The following is a 20,455-nucleotide window of genomic DNA, read 5'->3' as shown; positions in this document are numbered from 1 at the left end:
GCTGCATCAAAATGGAAAAGTTCTTATTTGCAGCACTCCCTTGTGAGGTGCAATTTAATTCACACACAGAAAAAGAGCAAGGTAAAGTAAAACTGACTTTAAAAACAAGGCCGTTTAATCCCACAAAAAGATCCAAATGGATGGACCCTTGAAGCTGCAGGCATTGCCTCTGCCCTCAATATTGTTTAGATTATTCCTCTGAAAACTGATGTTTTAACCTGACAGAGTATCAGGAAATGTGCTGTGCTTACACTTTACAATCTGATAATTATGTAAGTAAGTTAGTTCATTTGTAAACTCTTGGGGCAGAGATATCCTTTTGAAGTAAGCTTCTGTACAGTACCTAAGGGCATATCTACGCTACAAACTTAGATCAACCTATGTATGTTAAGTCAATTTAGAGCCACTGTGGTAATTACTGTGGCAATTCAAGTCCACACTACCCTTCTTCTGTCAATAGTGTGCATCCCCAACAGAAGAACTTCCACCAACTTAAGAGGGGCAGCTCCACACACAGCTCCTCCCAGGAGCCCAACTGCACCGAGACTCCCCGCTCCTGGCATGCAGCACAGATGCAGTCCTGGCTCCCCATTCCTGCTGTCATTCTTGTCAATTTCACAGCTGCCTCCTGGGCTCTTGGCTCCTCCAATCCCGCTGGGAGCATGGCATCTGCCTGGGAGCTCCCCGCTGGCAGTTCAGCTACAAGGAGGCTCCCTCTCCCAGGGCTCCCCAATCCCACTGTCACTCTTGTCAATTACACAACTTCATGCTGGAGCACTGAAACTAATAAGAAAGCAGGGGTGGGTGGGGGGCTTCAGCTAGAGCCCCCCTGCAAGGATACTCTGGGCTCCCCAGGAGCAGGGGCTTCCGAAATGGCTGTGAAATTGACAGCCAACAGCCGATGTAAGCAACCAGCAGTGTGTACACAGACCGTGCATCGCCCTAACTACATAAACATAAGCCCCACATCTCTCGTGCAGGTGGAGTTATTATGTCTGTGAGTGCCCTACTATACTTCGGCTGGACCAAGTCTGCAGTGTGTACACTGACATAATTAGGTCGATGTAAGGTGCCTTATGTTGACTTAACTCTGTAGTGTAGACCAAGCCTAACACAGAAGGTTGAAGAAATACTATTGCGATAGTTTGGACACCTGTCAGCAATGAACTTAGAAACGATAACATACATGGTGACCACATACCAGAGAGCAAGGAACTAGAAATAGAGGAAGACCAAAGATGTGTTGGATAGACATGGTGACCGATATAGAACAAAAAGGTTTAAAGAGGAAGAAAGCTGTGACGCCAACAAGACAGAGAAGTGGTGGAAAGACTTAGTTCAGACGATCATTACCGATCGGCCAGGAACCAAAGAAAATCAAAGAAAGGATGGTGCCTAGCATAAGGTGGCCACCTCTCTCTGACTGGGAACTTTAGGTACTACCATAGTAAAAATATACTTTCCCAAAATAAATACAAAAACATCCATTGCAGTTTCTTTTGGTATTCTGAAAAGCATTTCTTGTAATTAGATGTTATTCACCACTAGAAGTATACAACAGTTTTTGGAAAAGGTAATTGTCTACTCTTTTGTAAAATTCTGTTTAAACAAAAAAAACTCAGCCAAGGTGATTTTTATAGTACCTAAAAGGAAACAAACTGAAACATGCAAGACAAATTATATTAACTCCTAAAGACAAAGGGTTAGAATGGAAGTCATCTAGCCAGGAAGAAGTCAATATGATATTTAGAATGGCAAAACTAATTTAAATATTCAGTTGTTTTTAAACCTTGAGGAAGAACGTCCATACAATTACCACAGTTACTTAGAAATAGTGTTAAAATTATGTATTACAGTGACAAAATTGTTAATATAACTATTTGTGCACCAAGGGATACAGAGTTTGTCTCTTGCTGGCTTCAAGTCACTAAGTCAGTTTCTTTTTTAAATTTTGGTTTTAGAAGCTTCTTTTTTTCTTTAACTCAATGCAAGGCATTCTGTGATATTTTGAATGAAGTCCACTATCGAACTATTTCTTACCTTCAATGTTTAGCTCAAAACAGATGTGGCAAAATGAAAGTGTTTCTTTTTCTGTTCCCAGTTTACACACACTGCAAACATTATCATCATTCAAGTCAATGTTAACAAACTGCTCTTCATTCATAGTGCCCCTAGGAGAAAGGCAAAGGTAATAATATTATTGTATAACCCGATATTATCCCTGCTGTCAATACGAAGAAGTAACAAATGTATCCTGCATTTCTTGACAAGGTAACAAAACCCAATATTCAGCCAACATGCATCCACATTTACTAGAGACTGGCAACAAGGGTGTGCTTCTTCAAAGTGGTTTGAGTTCTCAACACAGAGGCACTGAAGAAAATAAGCCTACAGACTCATGTATGCATTATGCTTCTTTCATTCAACAGAGTGTATTTCTGAAGGCAATACCAGCAATCAGATGCTGATCCCCGATCCCTTTTTATATCTCGTGTTCACGTAACGGAAGCAACACAGACACACTGGAAGGATTAAAGCGGCGTCCCTATTTGACAGCTCTGGTAACTCCATCGCACGAACGTCTCAACGGAGCTAGGAAAGTTTGCCTGCACCACGTCCCGCTTTGCCACGCTCCAGTCGGACGCTAGACGAGACAAAGCAGCATTTCTGACCCGCTCACGCTGCTATCCGCCCCCCCCCCCCAGCGGACAACTGGCCAGGAACATGCCAGGAGCGGGGCCGGGACTTGCACAAGCCCCGTCTCGGAAACTTCCCCGAGATTCCCAGCCGGGAAAAACCCGACACGACGCGCACGTGACGACTGAGGGCGAGAAGCGCTGGCGGGGAACTCGCTCGGGGCAGCCTCCGCGGGCCTGACGGGAGTGAAGCGACCCCCCCACCGCGCGCAGTGGGTACCGGGCGCGCGCTAACTGCCGCCCGGCCAGACAGACAGACAGACGGACGGACACCAACCGCAACCCGCCGCCCCGCACGGATCGTGCCCGTGACCCCGCCCCGGCAGGCAGAACCCCCTCACCGCTACGTCGCTTCCTCGCGTCCCTCGGCGGCTCCCAGTCCCCAGCCCCAGCGGCCCCCCGCTTCCCTATTGTTAGCGGCGGCGGCGCCACTGGGCTCCCCGAGGCCCCGCCCGCGCGCTTCCGGACGAGACCATCGCTCCACAGAGAACGGGGAGGAGAGGGGAGGGGAAAGGTGGGAAGGTTCGTTAACCCTGCTCCCTGCCCTCTACTCGGCTCTCGTCATGCCCGCCCCGTGCGGGGGCCCGCGGAGATTCGGACTCAGTGAGAGGACAGATTGAGAACTCCGCTCCCTCGCCCTCCCGCACACGCTGGTCAGGTGGAATGTGGAATAAATCTTCCCCCATGTGCAGCAGTTGGACTCGCCCAGCGCATTGTGACGTTGCTTCCCGCGCATGGGAGAAACCACGGCGAAGGGGAGCGCAGACTGTACCATGGCCGTGGGTGGGAGTGCCATGATAGCTCAGTATAACCTTAACTCTGCCCACCAGTGCACATTGGTCAGTGGTCACATGCCTCCCATTTCCAGGGCTGGCAGCATTTTGGTCCCAGAGTTGCCTATGTACCACACCACAGCCATCCAGCCTCCCTTCACTTCAGTGATTGGATGTTGTTTACATCAGAACTAGCCACTGGTGAAGTTGAAGTTGCAAGAAAAGGACCACTCCCACAGCCTTCTCAGCTTCCTACATGTTTTGTGTCCCTCGTTCTGGAGTTTTGTCACATACTGTGTTTCACATTTGGGCCCTAGCAGGTTTAGCATTGGCAAGACAAAGTGGCTGAGATATTATCTTTTATTAGGCCAACTTCTATCTGTGAAAGAGAGAACACGGCTACAACATCACTGCAAACAGTGCATTGGGGTCATTCTTCTATAGTCTGAAATTACATAGTCATGTCTTATTTCCAGGGGACACAGTGTGCCCAGTGAACAGGTTGGATGGTGATTCGAATGGGGCCAGAATCCATATAATTTATGTCTCCAGTGGGGCCTAACTCCATATGCAATTACCAAAGTCTAAATTTGCATTTGGCTTATGGAAATCACTGCTATTATTCCAATGATACACCAGGATAACTGAGAGCACATTTGGGGCTTGCATTGACTAGCTTGCATTGACTAGGTTGTGTAGTAAATACAGCTGTTGTATGCAGGGAATGATGCAAGGGTCAACTTGTTGAACCGTGAGAAGAAAAATAAATAGAGCTCAGCTGCCTGTTTGTGAAATTGGCACCTACGTGCTTTATGCACGAGTTGTCCCATTGACTCCACTGAAGTCAACAATACTACTCACTTACTTAAATTTAGACATCTGTTAAGTGCTTTGGTGGATCAGGGGCAGTGTGCCCTACCACTTGCAGGATGAAGTTTGCTGAGAGCAAAATTTGATCCTTAACAGAGCTGTTATTTTCAACACAGCACCTCATGAAGTTAAGGAAGAGAGTTTCTACTAAAGAGGGATACAATTGATGTTTTTGCAGAACATGAAAAAGTGAGACAGAACAGAGAGGACAGTAAGGGTGAGAGAGAGTAGGAGGGTTAGATAAGTGTGTGTGTGAGTGTGACAGAGTGGAAAATGCCAAATGTGGGTTGTGAGCGTAATCCAAATAGAAAGGAAAACCACGACTGCTCTGTGATTGTACGTAATGTAAACGGTGAATAGTAGATTATATCTTTCTGAAGTTTCTGCAGTTCAGAAAAGCTATATACGTCACTGTGCCTGTATGTCAAAGGGGGATTTCCTTGGCACTCATAAGAGGCTTTTAAAAAAATTATTACAGGAAGAGATTTGCTGCCTCATACTTCCTCTGTAGAAACACTTGTTTCTACAGTACAGTACAGTATTATGTTCTATGTTTCTACAGTACAGTATTATGTTTATTATATTTTTTAACTGCATTTTTTGTGGGAAATCTGAGTCAATGCTGTCCAGAAATTTTTTTTACAAGGAACCTAAATACATACTGCCACATTAGATTATAATAGTAAAAGTTTTTTTAAAATGTCATTTATTTTATTGTATGTATAATTGGTAGTGTCACTGATAGTTGCTTATCACTTTCCACTATAAAACCCTGTATTCAGTTTCTCCTAACTTTGCTAATCTTAACCTGTTTTGGGACAAAATTTTCCTTGTAAATTGCCTGCCACAGGCTGAATTTTTCTTTTTTGTAAAGTTTTAGCAAAAACTTCATCTTAGCTGTTTGCAAGAATAAGGTTAAGGAACAATTGCCTATGTTAAATTCTTACAAGTGTTTTAGTGAAGTGCTCTAGCAACTCCATGTTTTGGAGCACACACTTGAAATTTGGTAGGGAGTTCACACTGCTGTCAGGAATGTGCTTTTTGCTGTTCCTGTGAACATCTACTCAATTTTGGTCATGTTATGAGCTCTGAAAAATTAGTTCATAGCTAATCAGTAGAGGTTAGTTAGAGGCTTGAGTATTATTCTTCAAAGATTTACTAAGTACACAGCATGCACCATCCCCTCACATCTCCTATGCACTAGCCAAACTTCACATGCACTAACCCCACAGTGTATGCTCCAGCCAAGGCCTGTAGCGAGTAAGCAGGACTTTTTTTATAATTGCTTTGCCTAGCTGGTAGGGGCTACTGTGGTTGCAGGCACTGGAACAGAGAAGGGAGACTGTCTCTCGGATGCTTTCAATCAATGTTCCTCTTGCTGACACCCATATAGCATGGTGGAAGAGGAGGAATTGCCTGGCTTGCATGCAAAGGGGATAGGACCAGAGGGGGACAGATATATTATCCAGGAGTGGGTGGGTGTAGGGGAGTTGAGAATGAGGGAATAGGCTGGGGAGAAAGGTGCAGAAGGGTCTATGAGTACTAGAGCATGTTCCACTCCAGAACCTGAAATAGGAAATAGGAACTAGGCTTCCACAGTCTCACCATTCCATGGGCATAGTGGCTCAACAGCTGTGAACTCTATTGGCAAAATATGTTTCTCTTCCACTGCTAGGTGCTGGTCCACATAGAGCAGCAGTTCCCAGCCTCTACCACATTTCATACCACCAACATAAAACACCACTACCTGTAGGGGCGGGAGGGGAGAGTGGTCACCGTGCTGCTTGGGTGTGGGACCAGTGCTGGAGCAGCTCCTGGCCAGCCACTTTGTATCCAGGAATAAGGGGAGCAGAACTGCTGGGCTGTCTTGCTGCTTGGGGGCGGGGCCAGTGTTCTGGGCAGCCCCCCCCCAGCAGCAGGTGGCCTGCGTACGACTGGGAGGTGGCCTGCGTACCACCCGTGGTACACGTACCACAGTTTGGGAACCACTGACCATATTGGATAGCAGTCTATTGTTGCAACCAGCTGCTCAGTTAGCTCAAACTGTAGGTGTGTTTCTGCTCTGGCTCTAAAGGATCAAACCCTCCTGATGAACCATGTGGGGGTCAATATGGTTGTGCATGATGTAATTTTTTTTTTCAGTTTTCTTTATTAAAAAAAATAGGAAATTACATTAAAAACTATTAGAAAGACAGGATGTGTGAGGTAGTGTCTTTTATTGGACCAACTTCTGTTGGTGAGATAGACAAGCTTTCAAGCCCCACAGAGCTCTTCTTTAGGTCTGGGAAAGGTACTCGGAGCATTACAGCTAAATACAAGGTGGAACAGATTGTTTAGCATAAGTAGTTAGCACATACTCAGAGGGACCATTCAAGATAGAATGGCCCATTAATAACTCTGCAGTCTTGGGACAAAAAGAGAGTTAGTAGGTTGTTGTAATAAGCTATAGTCCAGTGTCTCTGTTCAGTTCATGATTTTTAGTGTCCAGCAGAGTTATGAATTTAAGCTCCCAGGCTCATGTTTTGAAAGTGTTGTGTAGGTTTCCTTTGAGGATGAGGATTGATATAGGTCGGTCATAGAGTGATCGCTTTGTGAAAAGTGTTCCCTCTTTCTCAGATCTGAAGAAGAGTTCTGTGTGGCTCGAAAGCTTGTCTCTATCACCAATAGAAGTAGGTCCAATAAAAGATACTACCTCAGCCAACCTGTCTCTTTAATATCCTGGTACAAACATGACTACAACTACACTGCATTAAAAAACTATGTTAAAATAAAATTAAGATTACGAAGTCAAGCACTCAGAAGTTAGGAAATGCCAGAATTAAAGAAGACCATGCAACCTTAATTTAGCCTCCTGGTGTATATGCATTATAATATAGTCTTTAATGATCACATACTGTTTTTTCCATAGGACCCCTGCTTCATTCACTGCACCATGTTCTGTCTGCCTTATTCATTTCACTCAGCTTGGACAGTGATAGTAATAATACACTAGTCCGTTTCATCTTTGTTTCTATTCAGTTTCTCTTGAACGCTTGGGTTGCAAACACTGGAGGGAACTCTTTAAATGCAAATGTATGTGTTTGGTCACTGACATTTAAAATAAAATCATGAAAATTTGTATTATTAGGTTTTGTAACCTCCCCTCACACTTGTTAAAAACCAAACAACCTAAAAGTTGGGCAGAAAACACTTGTCAATCTCCCTTTAAAGGAGTATTATTATCAGATATAGCAAGCAGAGATATAGTAGTAATTTTTGAAGTAGTAGAGCTAAAGATGTCCTTAATGGAATATACAGTATTAATTGCAATATTGTGGTAGCTGTGTTGTTCCCAGGATATTAGTGAAACAAAGCGGATGAGAAAGTATCTTTTAAAGGATCAACTTCTATTGGTGAAAGAGAGAAGTTCAAAGCTTGTCTCCTTCACCAACAGATTTTAGTCCAATAAAGATATAACCTCACTTACCTTTTCTTTCTATACAATATTAAACAAGAGTTCAGGGAGAATGGGGGTTGAAGGCTGCTTGGGCCTTATCAGAATCTAGCAGCAAATAGCTGGTGGAGATTTATGAGCAGCATCAGCACCTTGACTGATTCCAAATGAAATTGGAGGAGGGAGGCAGGAAAGGAAATATGGTAAGGGAAGAAGTGGAATTTACTAGTGGATTTTAAACTCTTAATTTAGGCAAGGTCTCTCCCATGGAAATACTTGAAAAGCTGATGTGATGTAAAGTGGAAGCAATATAATTCCAAATAAGTGTAACACCTTTATTTTCCTACTTTCTTATTTTAACTTTGTCTGTCCCCCTCATTCCCCAATTGTAGATCAGGTGAATGGGCTCTTTTCTGTTGTTTTTGAAGTTCCCAATATTTTTGAGGCAGTACCTTCTGTCTTTGACTGGCAAACCGTAACAGATTTCCTTCAGCTGTCCCTTTTCTTTCCCCTCTGCCCTATTACCCTACCTGGTTCATCTTGTCTTTCATCCCTCTATTCACCCTCCTTCATTTCTTTTCTTTGTCACCTGCCATTTGTCTTTTTATTCTCCTCCCACCAATCTCATTCATTTTTCATCTGTTCCCTTGTCTGCAACTTGTTTTATATCCCCTCCACCTACAACCTTCCTCTTTGCTATCAGTATTATCCCCTTTATCCAGTCTTTTTGCTTTTTTACGCCCTCTTTTCCTTCCTTTTTCTTTCTCTGTTCTTATAGTCCCCTTTTTTTCTTGCCTTCTGCAGTCCCTTTCCTCCATGTTCCTCCTCTCCTCCTATACACACACACAAACACACGAATCCATGCAATTTCCCCTTCCCTTAGTCTTTAGATTCCAATCCCTATCCATGGTGTAGGAGTTCTCATGGTGCTGCCACACCAGGTCTGCTTCTATAGTGCCGCCTTTGCCACTTCATGCACTGGTTGAAACCTCAAGTCCTCATTAAACTGACGTCCCTCTCCTACCTTCAGATCAGTCTTTGTTCAGTGATAATCAACAAGGGCAAACCTGCCCTCCCTTCCTGGTCATTGCTAAATTCTGTAATGAACTGGAGGGACATTACAAAGGGAGAAATTAGCAGTTAACCTCATTGCCATTGACCTTATTGACAGGGTCATCATCTTGATATTATATACAAAATTTTAGGAGCAGAGATAGCTGAATGTCAGGGTTGGTTTTTTTTTGTTTGTTTTTTACTTTAGGATTGCATATGAATTTCAATATCCAGCTAGATTTAAAAAAATGTGTGTGGTAGCCTGGAAACAGATATTGTCTTGAGGCAAGAAGTGAATCCATAAACTTGTACAATACAGAAGTGAGGTAGCTGAGCCAATCTGCAATTACTCCTCTGAGTCATACAGGACCAGGGTGGAGCAGCAGCTACTCCATTGTGTCACAGTTGTGAGGGGGTAGCAACCAACAAGCAGCAGGTATTACAGTGGATTAGAGACATGATAAAGCAAAGTGGAATTATGGCTCCTCCAGCAGTTTAGCGGATGTGAGGCAGAGGAGTGAAATGATTCCACTTCCTTCCAAGTTCTGGTAAAATGTTGTTCCAGTAACCTAATTAATCTTTACTAGTTTATCCCGATTCTTTGTTTCCCAGGACACACTTAGAAAATTCCCGATTCCTATGAATAAGGTCCCAATATTTAATAATAATGATAAAAAGAGTCTTAGCTCTTAAGCAGTGCTTATGCAACTTTTTTCATCCATATATCTTAACGCCTTTTAAAAAGCCACTGCCTCTTCAATTACCATGCCATTTCCTTTCCCCTTCAAATGAATTGGATTTGTTGTCTACAACTGCTGCCTGGAGTTTCTCACTTCCAGCTCCATCCTTGACCCTCAACAATCTAGTTTCCACTCTGTCCAAAATAATGAAACTGCTTTTACTAAGGTCCAATGACCTTCTCCTGGCCAAATTCCAGGGCTTCTATTTTATCCTCATCCTCTTTGACCTTTTGGTAACTTTTGACATGATCAGCCACTCTCTGTTTCTTAAAACTATGTCCTCATATTGGCTTTTGTGACTGTGCTCTCCTGATTCACCTCTGACCTCTTGCCTATCTCTGCTTCAGCATCTGGTTTAGTGGGTCTTCCACCTCCTCAGTCCCTTTTTCAGTGTGCATTCTCTCAAAACTCTCTCCTCAGCCCTCTCTTCACCTCACTCTGTATCCTATTTGTAGATGCTCTTATCCATGAATTTGGCGCTGACTATTATCTTTATTCCAATGATTCACAAATCTTCCTCTCTACTGCTGATCTGTCTCCTCCAATCCAGCATTTCAGCCTGTCTTTCTGACATCTCCTAGTCATCCACTTAAATTTAGCTTGGCCATAAATAAGCTCCTATTCTTGCCCCCAGCAGCCTTCCCCATCACCATTTTCATTATCATTATGGATACCACTTCAACCTCCTAAACACTCAGGTCTGTGATCTGGTTATCATCTTCAGTTTGGTTCTCTCTCTAGATCTGCACATTCAAGCAGTATCTGAATCATGCTGCTTCTTCCTACATAACATTTCAAAGATCCAGCCTTCTCTGACTATCCAGAATGCCAAAACTTTTGTCCAGACCATCTTTTTTCATGCCTCCTGCTAACCATGATTATTGCAATTTTCCTAAAGATCATTCAAAATACTGCTGATAGGATCATCTTCTTAGCTTGTCATTCTCCTTCATCTTTGTGGCTTCTCTTGACAGACTTCTTCTTCTCCACAGCATCCAACACAAACTTGTCTTCTTCTTTAAGGCCCTTCATCATTCGGTTCTACCCTACCTATCAGCTTTATTGTTTTATTAAGCCATCAACTCCCATTTTCTCTCTGCCAGTAATGTTGGTCTTTACTCTGCTTCTCCCACAATCATCTTTGTGCTTTCTACTAGCCTGCTTCTTCCATATGGGAAAAACTGTAAAGCTATTTTTGTCCTCTTTAAATCCTTCCCTAAGTCTCATTTCTGCAATGCTGCCTACAGAACACTGTCAGCTGATGACTGGGCAATAGTGACCTGAAACTACTGCTTAGTCTGACATGCTAATTTTACTCTTACCTTGACCTCTCATGCACCCATTTGTCCATTTCATCGACCTGTTTTGTCTTATTGTAAACCTGCATTGCAAGCTCGAGTCTTTTTATCACTTGTGTATACAGAGCTTAGCACAATGGATCCCTGATCTCTGATTGGGAGCCTCTAACTGCTGTTGTAATACAAATTGATTATAACAACAACAGCAACAACAAGGTAGGGCTAAATTAAAATGTCACAGTCTTTCATTTCCAGCATTATGAAACTGCAGTGGCCTTTCAGAGATCCAAAAGAATTATGTGAACCAAATGCAAATCTTCTCCCTTCAGCCTGAAAATGCAAAACTAGATTCATATCCATTTTAATGAGCAAAGAGGTTTAATGACATATTCGTGTTTTTCCATGAGAAACATCTGAAAGCCTTTTTTTCTTTTATGTGCAGAATTCCCCTGAAACCACACACAAGTTTGAAAGAGCATTCAGACAGATGTGCCACTGCTGAAGTATGTGGGTGTCTAGGCTCTTAGCAAATGCTCTACACTTACCTAGAAAACTGATAACAAAAGCTGCACCAACGGAATATGAAGTAGACTGTGGCTGTATTTAGGGTACTGCCTCATGTGACAGGTTTCAAAGTTTGAATGTAGTTCTGATGTTAGTGTGCTCCCAGCTCCTTGTGTGCACACGTGCACATTGACATGGTATCAGCAGGAGTTGATCTGTTCCATTGTAATTATTTCATCTTTTCCTAAAGACAAAAAATCAGACAAGTCAACAATCCAAACAAATCTTAATACTTATTAACAATGTTTTAATTTGTTTACCCTGCAGAAAGAGAGAACCACATCCTCCGTGTGTCCTTATCTGAACTAGTGCTATTCTACACCCTTGACATCACACCAATAGTTAAGTTATTCTGACCCTCCAGTGTATCTCATGTTGAGGGGCCGGAGGTCACTGTGATGCTAGTACTGGCATCATGGTACATGTGCATGAGTCAACGTGCACTGATAGATCCTGTGGCACTGGTTCTGACTGCTAGCATCATGGCTTTTTGTTTATATATGTGCAGTCATCCTGTAGCACCAGCAGTCAGCACTTGTGCCATATCACAGTGTGACAGCCTGACAATATCCTGTAATATCCTGGACAAACCTTATGGATAAACTTTATTCAATTCAATTAAACCTTATTGAATTAGGGTTAATACCTTTGGTGGTCCATTGCATTAAAAATATTATTGTGTATGTGTTGTTGTGGAATTATATGTACTTTCTCCAGGAGGAGAGGAATGTTAATGTACTTCTCTGTTCCCAGTCCTTTGAAGATATCTCCTGGAGTGATGCACACATACTGGTTCAAAGTGGATTCTCCAGGGACCAACAGACAAAGAAAGGATTTTTTAATAAATAGCCAGGTTTTAAACTGGGTCAGGGTGTTCTTCCTGATACAGCAAATGAACAGGAGTTCTCATCGCCGGAAATCCCCAATCCTCAGGGAAGGATTGGAACATCTTGACCTGCTGAGGCCCCATGAGACTCTGTGCTTGTTCTGAGCTGGAGTGGTGATGGATTTGTGAGCACAAAGGAAACCCTGTAGGTGATGTATTAAAGGACTAGTCCTGCCAGAGCCCCTATTAGCATTGGAATGGGAAGCTTCTTAGCAATAAAAGAGCTTATTAGGCTCTTTTATTGTTTTAACACCTTTTCTCTTACCTTACAAATAAATTAGACTTGCATGGAAAGAATTGTGTGGTAACTTACAACTGTTGACAATCACTGTGTTATCAGTCTCTGAAGAGAAACAAGCCGGTGTGCTTAAGAAGCCTGTCTCTCCTGGGAATATCACAGTAAAGGCAGGGAACTGTGCAGCCCTGGAAATATCCTGATCAGAAGGAAAAGGGATGAGGGTCTGCTCCCAAGAAAGGCAACAGTTGGGGAACTGGAAGCCTGAGAGTGGGTGCCTTTGCTGGACAACTGAGGGTGAAATAAAGGAGCAGTTGCCCTGAGACAGTATTACCAGATGCCACTGTGAAGAAGCACAGTTTAGATGCTGAGTTGCAGTCGGCAATGGAGATTGAGAGAGAGAGATGCCTCATGAAGATGGACAGTTCCTATAAAATATGTTGGCTTGTTGACCTTGGGAACCCAAAGGGGCACAGAGATGATTTGTCTAAATACATACTGCAACCTTTCTAAATAAACACATGCTCGATTTCTAGCCATCTTCATATAGAACCAATTTTTCAGTCTGTAAAAGCCGCAGACAGTGCCATGTTCAGCTGTCAGATACACGTGTTTTCTATATTGAACTAAATGAAAAGTAAAGACTGTGTTTAGCTCTGCTTTTTACTTAATTAAAGCTAAAATGACACATCAATGTACGTGTAGGCTGAGCCTTAATCTTTAAAGACTGTCAACGAGTATTAGGCTTATTGTTGACAATGGCCTAGTTTCCACTGATGGGTTCATTAAAAGTTTTAGTCAGTAGAGTCAGGAAAAAGTAGTGACTGACAGTCCTGAATTCAATTCAGAAAGAGCCACCCTGTTTTTTTAATTCATTCCAGGTACTTAAAAACAACTCAGCAGGATGGGGAACTAATCCCATTTCATTTCAAATGCCTGCTGGTTCCATTTAATAAGCATCATGTCAGGTTTTTTTTTAACCCTAAATAACGTATCACTTTTAAAAAAATACTTTGAGTGACTTTTTTTGGAAAGTGAAAGTCTGACCTCTGGAGATACTTAGGGCCTGAATGTCACCTCCATTAGTGGAGGGGTCCCAAAGAAAGTGCAAAAGGGACATGTAGTGGGAGGGGAGAAACAAATAGTCTCCCCTTCTCCAGATCCTGTGGAAGCTCTGCTGCCAATACATTGTGGAGTTGGGGTTCTGCACTTTAGAATGGAGGCTGTGACTGAGTGAGGTATACAGGGAGATGACTGCTCTTCTCAGCATTACCCCACTTCATAGCAGAGGAGAATTTATCAGGTGGATTAATGCCGACTCTCATGTTGTTTATACCTTTGAACATTAGAATGCCCTCAGATGGAAAAAGAAGGCCGCAGCAGTTGTTGGCATGGAGCCCATCTCCTGAGGGAGCCATGCGGTCATGATGGGAGAGGGGTCCAGAGATGAAGCGGAGGCTGTTCACCTCTGTACAGATACTCTTGTCTCCCCTGGGAGATCTATGAAACTTCCTTTTGGGTCTCAGAACATATGAGGAATAGGTGGGTCACATCCTGCCAGTTCTAGAGGGCCCAAACCCCAGGCTCTTGTGACAGAGCAATCTGAAGGGACCTCTACATGTTTCACTGTGCTAAGTTTCACACAGTTTTCCTACAAAGCAGGTGATGGAGCCCTTAGGATGTCTCGTATTCTCCAGTCGATAAGGATTGAGGAAATCACAATAGATACCACAGTGAACTCAGTCTTGAGTTGAAGGGTGGGAAAGTCATAAGATACTACCACAAAGGCCAAACTTGGAAAAAAACAACATTAATAGGAAATGTAATAGTGTAGTCAGTATTTTCCTGTTAGCTTTGCAAGTATCAAAATTATTTGTGCTCCATTAAGTTCTCCCTCAATCATATTCCAGCCAACAGTGATGTCACAGTCTAGTGAGTGACATCATGATGCTATGGAAATTATTGTGAAGTCTCCATTTGAACATGATCTCTCTATAGGATCACCTAAGACAAAAAAAGGTGTTAAAAGAGAGAAAAATGTTCTTTAAAGACCAGAGACCAGATCTTTTAGTGTGGTAGTTATGATTACAAACCATGGTTGAAGCACTAAAGTATGCTGCACTGATTTTCCCCATTCATCTGGACAGCTCAGCAGACTGAGCGCTAAAAACATTACGGGCCCAATTCTACATTGCTCTGTCCCAAGTGTTGTCATTTATACCAGTGCACAGTGGGTGCAAATTACTACCATTCTGCTCTGGCAGTATTTTACACCTGTTTTGCACTGGTGCTGATGAATACACACAGCACAGAGAAATGAAGACTCAGGCCCCATTGCTATTCACATTAGTTTGCAAGAGAAGCTGCACCTGACCCTCACAGTGCAAGGGCTGGTCCTGCCCCAGAAACATCCTGGGATCCTGCCATTCCAGATCATATGCATCAAGATAGCAAATGAAAAGGACAGAGTCTCACATGCATGCCCAGCCCTGTCCTGCGACCCAGGGGCAAGCAGGCTCATCCCAGCAGTATCCAAGTGTGGAGTTGCTTAGTATGGAGGGATTCAGCTGTGGAGTGAGAGGGTTCTATGTGGGGCAATCTGGGTGTGGGCAGCTTGGTGGGGGATCTGGATGCAAAGGGTCATGTTGGGAGGTCCTGGGTGCAGGGGGAATGGGAATCTGCAGAGGGCTCCAGATGAAGGTGGTTAGCGCTCAGCAGGGGGATCTGGCCATGGGAAGGATGGGGCTCAGCAGGGGGGTCTGAATGTGGGGGTTTCAAGTGCTGGGAGACTGGGTCTTGGTTGGGGGGCGGGGTCCAGGTGCAGCTGGTTTTGTCTCAGTAGGATGGGGGTCTGGGTGCATGGGGCTTGTCAGGGTGGTCCAGTTGCAGAGAGATGGGGATCATCAGGGTGGGGGCTCAAGTGCAGGAGGCTTAATGGGGGTGGTCTGGGTGCAGGGGTGGGGATTGAGGTGGGGCTCTGCAGGGGTGTTGGAGTGCAGGGGGAGTCTGAATGCAGGGGGCAAGGATTGGCAGGGTGGGTGTTCGGTTGTGGGGGGTTTGGTGGGAGGGCATGAGGGGTGGTGAGGCCTGGCCGGGAGGGGGTGGGGTCTGTGTATGGGAGGGTCTGGCTACATGGGGGTTGGGAGTACTGGGGGACAGCTCCCCATACAGTGAACCCTTCCCCCCATAGTTGTGGAGAAAGGGGAAGCAAATAAATCTGTGGAGGACATGAATTCTGTGTAGGCGCAGTGGCACAAAACTCCCCTAGACGTACCTATTGCATACAGGTCTGTATGCCATTTGGCAGTGTAAATTCTACAAAAATCACATCAACTACGAAGAAAAGATGAAAGTTCTTACTCCAGACATAACATCACACTATTACTTATTGCATATCCATATTCATAAATAATAACAGATGGTTCAAATAATTAAGACATCAAATTTCTGATGTGCAAACCAAAAACATTCAAGCCATTACAGCAATCTACACCACTAACACACATATAGTATAACAGTCTGTTATGCCAGGCACCGCTGCTCACAGCTGCCTGCAGGTTCCGGATACCAGGTGAGGAATAAAAACGCCCACACCAGTTAGGTACACAGTTAGGTACTACAAACAGCAGAGGGAGACTCTAGCAAGCAACTCTGTGAAGCGGGCTGCAGGGGATTGGTGACACACAATCCAAGTGGATTCATGACCGAGTCTCCCTCTGCTATTTGGAGCGTAAACTGTGATTAAAGATAAGTGTACCTAACTGGTGTGGGCATGTTTTTATTCCTCACCTGGTATCCGGAACCTGCAGGCAGCTGTGAGCAGCGGTGCCTGGCATAACAATTGGCGTCACGAACAGGATACCGGGGAAGGAAGCATGCCCTTGTTTGGGACAAAGACACAAGAGGGGGTCGTGTCAGCCACGTCCCCGGGTGTCCCAGTTCTGGAATGTGGTCACCCGTGGCTGAACAGGTCGGTCGGTGGGCTGCGCTGACCGCATGGCCGGAGCTCGAGAGTTATGCCGGTTGGGCTGGCAAAGGCCATGGATGAGCTCCGGCTGGAAAAAAAAGGGTGGGCGAAGCGGAAGGCGGTGGGGGGGTGGCTCCTACTGATCGTGCTCCGTGCCCTAGAGGACCGACTCCGTGAAATGGAGAAGGGGGTGCAGGCACTCCGGGATGATCTGGACGCCACAAGGGAAAACCCTGGCTAATCACAGCCATTGTGAATTCCTGATTAAAGGGTTAAAGAATGTGGTGCTGTCAGCCTGGAATTTGAAATGATTTTTCAAGGTTAATTGGTTGCCCCCCCACACACACACACTTGCACTTCCGTTTTTTTGAGTTTGTTAACAGAAGGAATTTTGGATACATTTCAAATGTTAAAATTTATGGCAGCCAAGAATAATGTAATGAAGTTTAAGTATAGTAAATGAAAGGCAAAAAACTAAGTGATTCAAAAGAAAGAGAAGAGTTTAAAAAGTAGTTTTGGTAGAAGCTAATACTACAAAAGTTGAAGGGAATTAAACAGTTAAGAGATGTGGAAATGTTTAAAGGTAACAGTTGTGGAACTATTCAGAGGGTGATAGTGTTATCAAAAGAAAGTTCTTGGTTTAATTATTTGGTTTTGTGAGTAAATTAACTCTTTGGGTAATTCCATGCTTCATAAAATGCAATAGCTTTTAAAAACCAAAGTTATGGCTGTGAAAAAATCAGCCGGACACAGAAAAATATGGAGATAATTCCTTTGTTTTGCCTGTAATTAGTAAGAAAATTTGTAAAAGAAAGAGGTGTTTTAAGCAATGATTTGCCACCCCCAAAGGGGGGGTAAACTTCTTTTTTTTTTTTTTTTTTTTTTTTGTATTTTAGGATTTTAGGAAATGTGGGCAACCCAATGTGGTGCTGTTAGAATGCTAGAAAGAATTGAAGCAAAAAAAAAAAAAGGGGTGGGGGAGACGGGGACAGAGGAGGGGGAATCTACACCATTGGCCCTGCCCCCCGATGAGCCTAAGCAATTCTTGTACCCGGAGTTGACTTAATGAAAGATCCTGAGCCCACTGGCATGAAGGGGTGGCGGGTCCCCCCTCAGGCACTGCGGTATGAGCTTACATCATAGGGGACCAGCACCCTTACATACTGCTGATTATTTATTGGAAAAAAGGGAGAATCCCCCAGTGGGTGATGGCCCTCATGGACATGGGGCCCGAAATGATGCTGGTCCACGGGAACCCCAGCTGGTTCCCGGGGGCGCAGGTTGCAGTAGATGGATATGGGGGAACCCAGATGGAGGCTAAGACAGTTTGACTGTGGCTGGCCATAGGTGGTGGGCCCCCCCCTTGTTGGCTGTTGTTCTAGTGTTTACGATCCCAGAATATATTGTAGGAATAGATCTCCTGTTTGGAAGAGACGTGGATATAGATTTGGGGGGGGGGGGGGGGTGTTAGTTTTGGGCGGCCCATGGGCATCAGGGCTGTGAAGGTGGTCCTGAGGGGGCACGCCAAATGGACAATTCAGGGACGGCCAGTCTGGGGGTGGGGGGAGAGCTTTGGGAAGGACTGCGGCAAGCAGCACAAAAGAAACAGATTTTTATTGGACATGTCGACACCCACCAAAAGGGGGGCCGGTCAGCCCACCTGGCTAATCAAGAAGCTGATCAGCTGGCAGCAGTGAGGATGCTTGAGCCAGTTGCGGAAGCTCTGGCCCGCTGGGCACATGAACAAGGAGGCCACGCAGAGGGCCCATCAGCGAGGCATCCCAACAACCCGGGATGTGATTCAGACAGTGCTGGAGAACTGCCCAGTGTGCACAACTGTGCGAGTACAACCTTGGACGAAGCACCCCTCTGGGTCCCTAAAGCGAGGGACCCATCCGGGCCAAGTGTGGCAAGTGGAGTTCATCGGACCACTACCAGTGGAAAATCGGAAACAGTATGTGCCTTGACCATGGTAGACACCTTCTCAGGAGTCCTGCAAGTACATCCAGTGGCAAGGGCCGCCCAGCAAAGCATCATAGATGGCAGGAGCCAGTTGATTAAGATGAATGGAACCCCAGAGGAGGTACAAAGTGACCAAGGCTCCCATTTTATTGGACAGACAATACAACAGTGGGCTGAAGATTTGAAAATCCGGTGGGTGCAGCACATACCGTATCACCCCCAAGCAGCGGGCCTGATCGAGCGATACAACAGCCTACTGAAGGAGCAAATAAAGAAGTTGACTCCAGCCCACTCCTTGAAGGGGTGGACAAAAGTTCTTGATGAAGCAGTGTTTCTTTTGAATAATCGGCTGGTGCAGGGCACCACACCTTACTAAAGACATGTGAACCCACCCACAGTGCCCAAAGTGCATGCACTGTGGGTGTGGCATGTGTCCCCCATGGCAACTTCGTCCATTTGAGTAACAGAGGGCAGTGTAAGATTGGATTTAAGGAGCCCATTGCCGGAGATTTCGTTAACTCCAGGCTCGAGACACCTAATCCCCACTGGGTTGGATATGGAACTCCCCCATGGGTGCTATGGGCGCATAAGCACCCTGTTCAAGTTTGGCACTACAGGGTATTGTGGTGTTGGGTGGGGTGATTGACCCCGATTACAAGGGGGAAGTAAAGGTACTCTTACACAACCTCGGTCCCGTGACAGTTACCGTTCGCCAGGGGGACTGAATAGCCCAGTTGATTTGTGAGCGTGCCCTGACCCGAGGTACTGGTGAGTGAATGTCCAGGGCCCCCTACCAGAAGGGGACTCGGCGGCTTTGGGAGTATGGGGCGAAAGGTATGGGTTCATACCGCAGGGAATGCCCCAACAGAGGGGGAGATATTTGCTGAGGGCCCAGAGGATACAGTTGCAATTTTGTTGAAAAATGATAACCAGCCTGTTTATGTCCCTACCACCAGATTATTCTCACGAGCATGAACTGGGGAGAAACCCGCTCGTGGCAACAATGGTCAGCCTGCCAGCAGGATCCGCATCCCATCTATGCCATGTGCAGCCTGACGGCCTCCCATCTGAATGGTACAACAAACCCATGTGTCAACTGGACCACAATTTAAGGGGGCCACCGGGACTGGGGCATGTTGGTGGCAAACATCACCATGAACTGTAACAGGGACCACCAGATGGAACCAGGGGCATATTTGGGTGGTGGGTGGAGCGTAAACACTTCTGGTGCCAGCTCCACCTGTGCCAGGCCTGTCTGCACGTGGCAATTCTGTGGCGAGATGATATTTGGTGTCCAATTTTTATGCTTCCCACTCAGATGGGAGCAAGGTTTTTGGCTTCCCAAGTAGATTCCCGCATGATTGATTCACAGGATTTTACGGTAAACATGGCCCGTTGCACCCTTTGGCAGCGAGGCTGGGTGTGCCCCCTATCCGAACGAGAATTGACCCTGTGTCTTCACCCTGTGCCTGGAGAATGTATGTGGCATCAATATGTCATAAATGGCAGCGATGTCTATCAACGCAGCCCATTTTTGACCTGCGTGGTTACAGCCAGCACGGTGTGGTGGTCATCTGGGCCAATTTATGTTGGGCCAGGGGTAGACTGCAGGGACGAGGTTATCTCCCTGATGGATTTTGACACTGGGCGGAGCTATATGCTCACTGCTTATGAGACCCAGGTACAGAACCTAAAGGTTACCCAACCACACCCATGGCTTCAGGAATATCATATATTTCTTCCTCGAGCCCACGAACTATAATTAGAAGGGTGACCAGTGCAGCACCTGTTTGTCCAGCTGAGGCTTTGGCCGGGGTAGCAATAGTCAGGATGACGATTGACAGCCAAGGGGTGGTTCGCTCAGCATACCATGTCCAACAGTTAACAGTACATCATTGGTATGTTACATCCAATTGTACTCACGTGAGTGGTAATTGTATTGGTTAGTATAAGGTACAGAAGTGTTTTGTATTTGCAG

General features: G+C 45.1%; 1 protein-coding gene and 1 long non-coding RNA gene across 3 annotated transcripts in view; both read right to left on the bottom strand.

The window, feature by feature from the left end:
* Positions 1-3,344, bottom strand: part of CUNH21orf91 (chromosome unknown C21orf91 homolog) — a 31,322-nt gene extending 27,978 nt beyond the window's left edge. The window contains exons 1-2 of the mRNA XM_067543133.1: positions 3,038-3,344; positions 2,041-2,171 (exon numbers count right to left, since the gene is read on the bottom strand). Of these exons, the coding sequence (XP_067399234.1) occupies positions 2,041-2,164 (124 nt within the window). The 5' untranslated portion in view covers positions 2,165-2,171; positions 3,038-3,344. The remainder of the gene's footprint in view (positions 1-2,040; positions 2,172-3,037) is intronic.
* Positions 3,345-11,218: 7,874 nt separating this feature from the next.
* LOC137149413 (uncharacterized) overlaps positions 11,219-20,455 on the bottom strand; it is a 48,260-nt gene continuing 39,023 nt past the window's right edge. For both annotated transcript variants that reach the window (XR_010918771.1, XR_010918774.1), the window contains one exon: positions 11,219-11,611. This is a non-coding gene — a long non-coding RNA (uncharacterized lncRNA). The remainder of the gene's footprint in view (positions 11,612-20,455) is intronic.

This window comes from Emydura macquarii, unplaced genomic scaffold (genome assembly GCF_026122565.2).
Source record: "Emydura macquarii macquarii isolate MOO-44397 ecotype Brisbane River unplaced genomic scaffold, CSIRO-AGI_Emac_v2 contig_75, whole genome shotgun sequence".
Lineage (NCBI taxonomy): Eukaryota > Metazoa > Chordata > Testudines > Chelidae > Emydura > Emydura macquarii.
Note: the sequence above shows the minus strand (reverse complement) of the source record. Positions and strands in the feature narration are given on the sequence as shown.